A 9,407-nucleotide genomic window follows, 5' to 3' on the forward strand; every position below is an offset into this window, starting at 1 on the left:
GAATTTTTTTGTGTATATAAATTTAGGCCCGAAATCTTATATTTTTCGTCCGGATCAAAATTGACTCCTAGTGGGGATATAAGTCATAATTAACATTAAACACATGCTTAAAATTAAAATCTATAGATGTATAAAACAAAAACAAAAATGAGATTCTCTTAACTCATGTAAGCAAATTATACGCATTCTCATATGATTACAAGGCACTGTTGAGACCAGATGAACGGATGTTTTCCTTTTTTACCGCACAGCTGTCTCGGAAACACGCTACAGTTCGCGTCTCTGATCATTAAACTACAAAAACGGACATCATCACCATGTAAGAATATGAAAACAAAATCAAATTCAGACCCACCCATAAGGGATTTTTTTTTATTAAAAAAACAAAGAAAAAGGAGCAAAAAATATATAAAAAAAGGGAAAATAAAATCATATGCGTTTTATAAGAGCACTGTATGTCTCGGCATCTGCTTGCAGCAAAAAACCATGAAAAAAGATTCCAAAATGCATCAATTTCCGATAAAATTACATAAGAACATATACAAATCATATATTTCGTTCGGTTTCTCATCACCAAACAAAAACAAATCGAAAATTTCGTTATCATTTTCATTTTCAAAAATTCGAAACGATAATGCTTTTAGAAAACTAAATATCTCAAAACCGAATTAAATATTAAAAAATCTGAAAAAATCAAAAAATTATTAAAAAAATAATTTTTTAATATAAACAGAATTAAATATAATATAATAACCGATGATATATACATTTTCTATAACCGAATAATTCAAACCCGACAAATATTATATTAAAATCAAACCGAATACCGAAATCTTCACCACCATTCTAAACAAGCCAAAGAGAACCGCGCAAACCGCAGAGGGATGCGCTTGTGGATGTTTAATTTTAGTTCACTTAATTTAATTTAGTTTTTTAAATACTATAAACAATGGAATTTTTATACCTTGATCGTTATTTAGATTGAGTTATAAGATGATAATCTTTAAACGTTTTGAATGTGCAACTAACGGTGTAAAAACTTTAGATAACGTGGTACAGCGGATTCCGTACGTTGTCGAAATTTGGAACCGGGGGGATTACATAAAGCACGTCATAGTTTTTGTCAAAGAATTAACTCAAAATCCTGGGCAAATGTACAGGAACCCAAATGCAAACCACAAAACTGAAATCTCCCACTGAATCCGAGAAATAGAAGACAACACCTACAGAATTCGAAGACGACGACCGACCACAAATCTCATTCTTCTTCTTCTTCTTCTTCTTCTTCATTCATCTGTTTGTTCTTCTTCATTAGCTTAGGCCTGGGTTTCATGGGCTTCAAGAACCCAGATTGAAGCCTCACCATCTCTCTTAGAACCCTAATTACCTTCCTCTCTATCTCCTCGCCTTCGGGTTCCACCGTGCCCAACCACCGCGCCACCGCCTCCGCCGTGCTCACGCCGCCGCCGAACGGCTCCTTCCTCGGCAGAAGCTCCGAGTCGTAGATGCTTCCCCCGCTCACGGATTCGTCAAACCCTGCGTCCAAACACACCCTCACCGCTCCAGCTTCTCTCAGGACTTCCGCGCTCGCCTTCACCATCTCCTTCGCGTGCTTCCACGTCCCGTCGAACACTATCAGCGTCACCGGAGAGGTCTGATTGGTCAGGAGGATGCGGGATTTGATTTCGGAGAGGGTGACGGCGGGAGAGGACGGAGATGGCGGAAAGAGATAGATCGCGGCGGAGGAGTTGGGATTGTTTTCTCCGTTTCCGGATATGTGATGGCGGAGAAGACGGCGCCCGGAGATTGTGGTGACATGGCGGAGGGATTTGGTGAGGAGAGGGACGGTGTTGAGCTTGTGCTTGGACTCGTGAGGGTGATGGAGGATGACGATCTTCGTCCTCGTCTGGATCGGATCCTCCGGGATGACATGGCAGAGACATACCGGCATCGGACGGTCGCAGCCACCGCAGATCTGTCGGCGATTATATTGCCGCAACGACGGCGCGGTTGTGTCGTCCGTGTCCTCCATGGCAGTTCTCGTCACGCGAGCGAAGCCAGAGATTATTAAGGGAGACACAAACGGCGTCGTTCTGGTTACTGTCAAACGGCACCGTTTCTTATAACGTCAAACGGCACCGTTTCTCCTTACCATAAAACGATGTCGTATAAAGTCAAACGAGGTGCTTAACTATTTAGTCGTCTAATGGTTCTAATGGTAGATTTCTTCTTATTGGATGGGAAACTGAACAAGGATGATTATACAAAAATAACAAAATGTAAGATTACATGGAAATTACAAAACACCCTCCACCCAACAAAAAAAAAATAGTAAAAAGAAAAAAGAATACAATCCAAAACACGATCTTGTATAAATGTTTTTACCCATGTGGTAAATCTGTTTTACTCTACTCTGAAACCCGTTAAAAAAAAAAAATTCATGTTCCACTTCCGAGTCATACCAGTTCCATCAGGAGCGGGTCGCCCTCGGCCATCACTCGTACCAACCCGATGAAATCCCGTTCATCGGATACGCTCCACGGGTGAACCGCCGCCGCTTGAGCGGAATAGAGCGACGAAGAAGAGTTCGAGGAAGGCGGCTTCCGCTTGTAAACCATCGAACTAAGTACCGGGTCGAAGTTCCGAGGCGAATCCATCGACATGAAGAACATGGGCACGGCTACTTTGTAATGCAGATCCAGATCTCCCACGAGATTGACAAGATCGACGAAATCCGATACAAAGCGTTTCGGCACGTAGAATATCTCCGAGCTGCATACCGTTAGGATTTCCTGGCTGTTCTTGGTGGCGGCTGCTTCCTTGTAATTGACTTGGAAATGGACAGGCATGGTGCCGACGATTTTCTTCACCAAGTCTGTCTGAACGGAATACCAGTCTGAGTTCCCGGCCGGTTTTACCGTTGTCCAAGACTTTGATACCTAAAATCACCATTAACAAGATGTAAAGAAGAAGCTCCTTGTACGGTATAACTAGAAATGGACGTTAAACCTCAATACCCACATCGCGGGACAAGACGAGGAACCCGGATCACGGGTTCGGCTTGGGTTTTTCCCGTCATGTGATGGGTACTCGCTTACTCACGGGATGTGCAAAATGTAATTACTAACTACAATAACATTTAGTCTATTTCCGTGCAAAACTACGGTTATAACCCTCATAGTCATCTCGGACCAACAAAAATTCGCAGATTTTCACAAGATCGGGTACCTCATCAGCCATGGCTACCCGAATCTCGAGAAGCCGAGGTCGAGATACTTAGGCCATGAAACTCGTGGGGGCAAGACCAAAGGCCGGGTACCCCAACCCGCCTCCATCCACCCCTAATAACATAAGAAACTGGAAAAAGAAAGCAAAGAGCACCTTGTCGGTGATCCACAGTTTCGTCTTATCGGCTTGAAGTAAGATCCAGTAATTGAGAACTGTATCGTCTTCAAGAAACAAAAACCCGTCCGCGCTGCTATACCGATCAAATATCTTCGGCATATGCCTGAGATTACATCGAAACAGTTAGAAAGTCGCATTCAAACACCTAAACCCTTTTTGCCAATGCCTATAACTAAAGAAAGGGACAACCATTATGCATAAAGGACATTGACAAGATAACTAACCAAACTGGCTCTGCGACCAAAAGCAAAGCAACATATGCCATGTTTGATAAGTTTAGGCATCGACATAATCTCTTCAGGCCATTTCCCAGAAACAGATTGTAAACATAAACATGAGACACGAACTGTTTTCAGATTCTACTTGCAGTAGATGCAATTTCTACAAAATGGGTCTCTGAAAGAAACGCTTACTTGTAAATTTGATCGAGACTGGCTTCTTCGACGTAAAGATCTGAGTTCTTCCGAGATGACAAAATGACCACGGTTTTGAATATGCGCCCGTAAAGCAATCTCCATTCCAGAGCGGTCCGCTCGACGGGTCCATTGCAGAACATAATAAGCACTACATTCCCGAAATTCTTCCTCCATCTGATCAAGTTCCCTATTTCAGTGCTCACTGTACCTATCTCCTCAACCCCGAGATGAACCGAAGGCAACTTCCTCGGGACAAACTCTTTCCTGTCCCCGTGACCAATGCTTGCCCGTGGGCGATCCAATTCGAGTGACATCAACCTCGGCTGTTGGTACCCGACAGCAAGCAAGTCTTGGAGCCAGGCAGCTGTGAATTTCACGTCCTGTTCTGTCCAAAACCCTTCTTCGGCCATTGCAAAACTCAAATCCAAAACCTTCTCAAACAATCTATGGGTGCCTGATCTCCAAGCAATCAAGAACTTGATCAAACGACCGACATTGACATGAAGATCTTTCTCCTCTGAGAAAGGGTAGGCCTCAACCCTATCGTACCGATGGACAGTAGGTGGATAAACAGCAACATATCCACCGATCTCCCACAAAAGCCGTTGTCCCCAGTAACCTCTCAACACATCTGACGCCATGGAACTAACCGAAACCGGAAGCATCAACGCCCAGAAAGCTGACGAATGGTAAAGGGTATTGAATGAATTCACCGGAACCATTATACCTTGTGGGAAAGCCACTTTGGGAGAATGCTCGTCGAATCTAATATCGAACGGTTCTAAACTCGTCTTCCTGGTAAAATAGAACACCGAATCAACATCTGGTAACCCGTTCGATATCCCTTGCTGTATGAACTGCTTACCACCAAAAACCTCAGTGTAATACTCCTCATGATTGATCTCGCCTACATTCTCCAGTGGCAAACCTCTAGGCCAAACCGTGCGTTGCCCGAAATGGATATATGGATTGGCCACAGTTCTATTGGGGTTCTCGTGGGTGTACTGCAAAATCGGCTCTTGCCTAGCATCTTCACCTACTAACTCTACATCGAAATGCTTCCCTAGATCTCCATCGATCACTTCACCACGGTCATCTGCGTCGAAGATCTTCTTGGCACCGTGTTGGATGGCAAACAAGTAGCCGACACTCTTCCGTACGAATGAATCGTAAGGCAAGTGATCCAAAATTCGAAAACCCAATTCAGCTTGCGCATCGAGAGACAGAAAGATCGCACCTTTCAGGCTCCAATCTTTCGGTGTCATGGAGTTTCCGATCGCCAGAACCTGCCATCCCCGGATCTTCACCAAGCTCTTGAGCTCCTCCGTTGGGTACTTCGTCACCGATACAACGATCCACTTCTCCGACCGGAAGCTGGCGTACGGGGAGGTCTTGTCGGCAATGGTTTGGATCGAATTCCAGTTGATTTGCGGGCGGGTAAGAGATTGAAGCGACTGAGTTGACTGGGACTGGAGACAGAGGAGGGAGGCAGTGTCGGTGGTGTTATAAAGGAAGAAGAGAGCCGCGACGGTCACGATGAGGAGGAAGAAGACGCCGATTCTGTAGACATTGTCGGAAACCCATGTCGAGAAATCTAGGTTTTTCACATCTGCGAATCTGTGGCTCTGCTGGTGAGTAGGCAATGCTCTGATCTGGGGTTTCGGCAACTTGGGTGCCGCACGATCCTGAACCAACATCGGAGTAAGCCGTAAACCCGAAATCCGGAAACAAATTCGAATCAGAAATTACACCCAAATTGAAAATTTTTTTGACAAGATTTCGATCTCGATTTTGATTTCCCAGAACTTGGGTTTTCTCCTTTTCCACCAGAGATTGATTTTCTGAGAGACTGCAATCGTAAAGTGGTTGTCGTCGGATTGAGACGTTGCTTAAGCTTCAATGCAATGCAAGCTGTTAACTAAGTCCTCCGGTGAGTGTGAGGTCAATGTCCTCAATCATGTCTTCTTTCTGAATTTCTTAATTTTTTTTTTATCTTCGTAATAATACTTAGCTTGTAATAATTTATAGAATCTCCGAGATGAAATTGCAACCGCATCTATAAATTAAATTAATCGAAATGCATTATATTTATGCAGTGCATCCTAATCATTTTTGTTATATACAATTAAAAAAATAAATAAAATCAACAGCTGGCAATTTTGTTTTAAGCTTCAGTAAGTGTGCCTAATGGATCTATCACATTGAAAATGGGCCCACCATAAGGCCCATATTAGACTTTGTTATATCGGCCTGTTATTTTTGTGTTTAAGGCCCAAAAAGGTCGTTGCGGAGGAGAGAGAATTCAAAAATCTTGGGGGATCAACCGCGCCACCATTCGAAGAAGCGCAGAGAAATCTTGCTTCAGAAGTAACGTTTGAAGATGTCCGAGTTTCCTTCTGATCTGGAGGGAAAAGTTGCTTCGTCTCTACTCCTTCTCTCCACCGAGCCAGTGTTCTCTTCGCCTTCGAGGTAACAACGATCCGTTCAGATTCGGTTTCCGTCGAAAATTTCGAAGTTCGGAGTCGAGATCTCTGTTGTCTTCTTCGTTTCTGAATTTGTCGTTAATGATCATCGTTCTGACGAGTCATAGATTGGGACATGAGAAAAACATGGTCGTGGAGGGCAAGAGTCATGGCCTCGACAGCTTGAGCTTGAGCTGTGCGTCTATTGGATCGAGATCGTGTGGATCGTCCCTGTCCAGCGATGGTTCGTCTCAGAAGAGCAGTGATCGCGATTTCGAAATAAACTCCATATTGGTGATTAAGGTGCGATCTCACTGCGTCCTCTCTATTTCGAAGAAGTCGTTTAAAATCACCTGCGCTTGTTCTGCAGAATACGGAACCTCTAAGGATTTTTATTCACTCTCCCGTTTTTGGTGGTTCATCTGTTAGTTTGATGTGATTGATCTAATTTTGATCTGAGTTTCTGCTTGTTTGGATGTTTGTTTTTTACTTGGTGATTGAATCTCCGTGGTTCTTTAGTTCTTAGCAGCTTCAATTTTCTGTAAACTATTCTGAATTAGTGATGATAATTGATCATATTTAATCTTGTTCTGTTCCGTAGATGGGTTATTTCTTGAATCCATCTCTCTCGCTTTTTGAATTTCTGAATTTCAACCAGACTTGTTTGTTTGAATTCTGATACACTGATTTTTGGTTGAAAATTTCTTTCCACGGAAACAAAGCCACTCTCGATCTGTATAATTTTCTTGATTGGATGTCAGAACTTGGAAGCTCACATTTCCATGACTGCGTCTTTTGCAGCCTGTGAAGAAACGCCGCTCAACTGTCATTTGGACCGCCATCAATCTGAAGAATCCGGTGTTAGGCCTCTGCAAGCAATCCGATGATGATTCCAAAGAGGAATCATGCTTGTCAAGTGGTTCGAGCGAGGTTTCAAGTGTAGAAAGCAGACTCAAAATCAGAGATTTGCCAACGAATGAGAAGGCGAATGAAGAGCCAAAGAATAAAGAGATTTGCAGGTCGAGCTCCATACGCCGTAGAGCAGATGCCATCTTAGAGTTTCTTTCTGCTGGCTGTTCTTCTGAAGTTACCATCCGCCATGTGCTCGGCGATAGCCCCGACACCAGCAAAGCTCTCAGAATGTACTCTCTCTATCTCTCTGTCCAAAGGCTTTCAGTGTGGGGTTTCCTCCTAAGTGTATTGATTAAAAATCAATCATGCATTAGGTGGAAAAGTAAATGGTGGGAAACACCATTATTGTGATGACAAATCATTAGACAAACTTTTGTCTAAAGTTGATGTGATCAAAGGCTACAAATGCAGAAGCTTTGGTCGTGGTTTCATAATCCAAGCAAGAGAAAATAGCAGAAAGAAGAAAAGAGAGAGTGGGAGAAAAGAGGGAGAGAAAACAGTTTGGTGCAGCTGTGATCAAAGCTTCGATCGGATGGTCATTCCTTGTCCGATCGATCTGGAATTTGGAGGAGAGCTTCTACACTCATTGTTCTAGGTTTTGTCCGGTGGAATTTTGATTCCAACGGTCAGAATTGGAGAAACGGAGTTTCTACCGAAGCTGTTCGTCATTGGAGCTTCAGCAGCACATGTCCGAGTAAGTTGAAGATTCGGATGCTCATCTCTTCTCCGTTTGAGCTGAAATTTGGTATGTTTATTCTACACCCTCTGAGCTTTTGATTTCTACGGAGAAGTTGGTATTTGGTTGCCGGAATCAGAAGTTACGGGGTTAGCTTGCTGCTTAAGTTACAGCTGGTTCTTTCGGGTTTATTGAGATTGAATATTGGTTAATATTCGGAAGTCTCGGGTGTATCTCTTGTTTATTGGAGACTGAAGTGTGGACGTTGTAACCCGGAAATTTGAGATTATAGTGGATTTTTGGGTGGACTACGGTCCCGTGGTTTTTACTCCTCACACCGAGGAGGTTTTCCACGTTAAAACGATTGTCTCATTTAAATTTCTGTTCTAACTAGATATTGTCATCCTAACGTGCTCACACAAGTAAGGGGTTCTTATTTACCGAATTGTGATTCACGGTAAAAACCCTAACAAAGTGGTATCAGAGCACCCTGGTTGTGCGGTGCACTTGTGTGAGTGATGGAGGCAAATACTAGTAGAATGGTAAGTTTGAACGGTACCAATTATCACGTATGGAAAGGCAAGATGGAGGATCTGCTATACGTGAAAGAGTGCCACCTACCGTTGTTCGTTGAGGAAAAACCGGAGGGCAAAACTGATGAGCAATGGACATTGCTACATCGACAAGTTTGTGCCTTGATACGACAGTGGGTGGATGATAACGTTCTGAATCATGTGGCTGGTGAAACTAATGCTCGGTCTTTGTGGAGTAAGCTGGAGCAGTTGTACGCTCGAAACACTGGAAATCGCAAGCTGTACTTCATCAAGAAGTTGGTCGATTTAAAGTACGCCGAAGGCAGTCCGGTGACAGATCACCTGAACGTGTTTCAAGGTCTGTTGAACCAGTTGTCTGATATGGGGATCACTTTTGAAGATGAGGTTCAGAGTTTATGGCTTCTCAGTACACTTCCGGATTCATGGGAGACATTCAGGATGTCGTTGTCGAATTCAGCTCCAGACGGTGTCATCTCGATGGAATATGCGAAGAACAATATTCTAAATGAGGAGACGCGGAGACAATCTCAAGGAGCTTCCTCGAGTTCTGATATTCTGGTATCTGAATCGAGGGGGAGGAGCCAGAATCGGAATCCGAAGGAGAAGAATCGGAGCAGGAGCAAATCTAACAAATTTGCAAATGTGGAGTGTCACTATTGCCATAAGAAGGGACATATCAAGAAGGATTGCTGGAAATTGAAGAAGGACAACAAGAAAGGAAATAAGCAACAAGACGGCGAGGAACGGGTTGCAGTTGCAAGACATGAGTTTCTGATCATGATCGATGGTGAAATAATCAACCTCGCATGCCATGAGACCAGTTGGGTGATTGACAGTGGAGCTTCTATTCATGCCACATCACGACGTGAATTCTTTGCCACATACACTTCGGGTGACTTTGGTTCCGTCAAGATGGGTAATGATGGGTCGGCTCAAGTCGTTGGCATTGGAGATGTCTGCTTGGAGACTAGTCTTGGTACTA

At 43.6% G+C, this 9,407-nt stretch overlaps 3 protein-coding genes across 3 annotated transcripts; 1 reads left to right on the plus strand and 2 right to left on the minus strand.

The window, feature by feature from the left end:
• Window positions 1-1,024: 1,024 nt before the first annotated feature.
• LOC104802102 (DTW domain-containing protein 2) lies at window positions 1,025-2,122 on the minus strand. The gene has a single exon (XM_010525548.1). The coding sequence runs from the start codon at window positions 2,030-2,032 to the stop codon at window positions 1,259-1,261; it is 774 nt and encodes a 257-aa protein (XP_010523850.1). The 5' UTR covers window positions 2,033-2,122; the 3' UTR covers window positions 1,025-1,258.
• A 124-nt stretch (window positions 2,123-2,246) lies between these two features.
• LOC104802108 (probable glycosyltransferase STELLO2) lies at window positions 2,247-5,786 on the minus strand. The gene is made up of 3 exons (XM_010525561.2): window positions 3,819-5,786; window positions 3,382-3,508; window positions 2,247-2,939 (listed from the first exon to the last, which is right to left on the minus strand). The coding sequence occupies exons 1-3, from the start codon at window positions 5,516-5,518 to the stop codon at window positions 2,457-2,459; spliced, it is 2,310 nt and encodes a 769-aa protein (XP_010523863.1). The 5' UTR covers window positions 5,519-5,786; the 3' UTR covers window positions 2,247-2,456.
• Window positions 5,787-6,201: 415 nt separating this feature from the next.
• Window positions 6,202-7,629, plus strand: LOC104804865. Its single transcript, XM_010529231.1, has 4 exons — window positions 6,202-6,290; window positions 6,412-6,586; window positions 7,085-7,480; window positions 7,594-7,629. The coding sequence occupies exons 1-4, from the start codon at window positions 6,202-6,204 to the stop codon at window positions 7,627-7,629; spliced, it is 696 nt and encodes a 231-aa protein (XP_010527533.1).
• The last annotated feature ends 1,778 nt before the right edge of the window (window positions 7,630-9,407 follow it).

This window comes from Tarenaya hassleriana, unplaced genomic scaffold, assembly GCF_000463585.1.
Source record: "Tarenaya hassleriana unplaced genomic scaffold, ASM46358v1 Cleome10, whole genome shotgun sequence".
Taxonomy (NCBI): Eukaryota; Viridiplantae; Streptophyta; class Magnoliopsida; order Brassicales; family Cleomaceae; genus Tarenaya; species Tarenaya hassleriana.

What these genes read in the sequence shown, in the direction of transcription:
- LOC104802102 (XM_010525548.1), bottom strand. Translation starts at nt 2,032, where the DNA reads ATGGAGGACACGGACGACACAACCGCGCCGTCGTTGCGGCAATATAAT.
- LOC104802108 (XM_010525561.2), bottom strand. Translation starts at nt 5,518, where the DNA reads ATGTTGGTTCAGGATCGTGCGGCACCCAAGTTGCCGAAACCCCAGATC. An exon ending in AGTCTCGATCAAATTTACAA is followed by an intron (nt 3,509 to 3,818) that starts GTAAGCGTTTCT and finishes ATGTAATCTCAG; the next exon opens with GCATATGCCGAAGATATTTG. An exon ending in AACTGTGGATCACCGACAAG is followed by an intron (nt 2,940 to 3,381) that starts GTGCTCTTTGCT and finishes TGGTGATTTTAG; the next exon opens with GTATCAAAGTCTTGGACAAC.
- LOC104804865 (XM_010529231.1), top strand. Translation starts at nt 6,202, where the DNA reads ATGTCCGAGTTTCCTTCTGATCTGGAGGGAAAAGTTGCTTCGTCTCTA. An exon ending in ACTCCATATTGGTGATTAAG is followed by an intron (nt 6,587 to 7,084) that starts GTGCGATCTCAC and finishes CGTCTTTTGCAG; the next exon opens with CCTGTGAAGAAACGCCGCTC. An exon ending in TGTGGGGTTTCCTCCTAAGT is followed by an intron (nt 7,481 to 7,593) that starts GTATTGATTAAA and finishes ATGTGATCAAAG; the next exon opens with GCTACAAATGCAGAAGCTTT.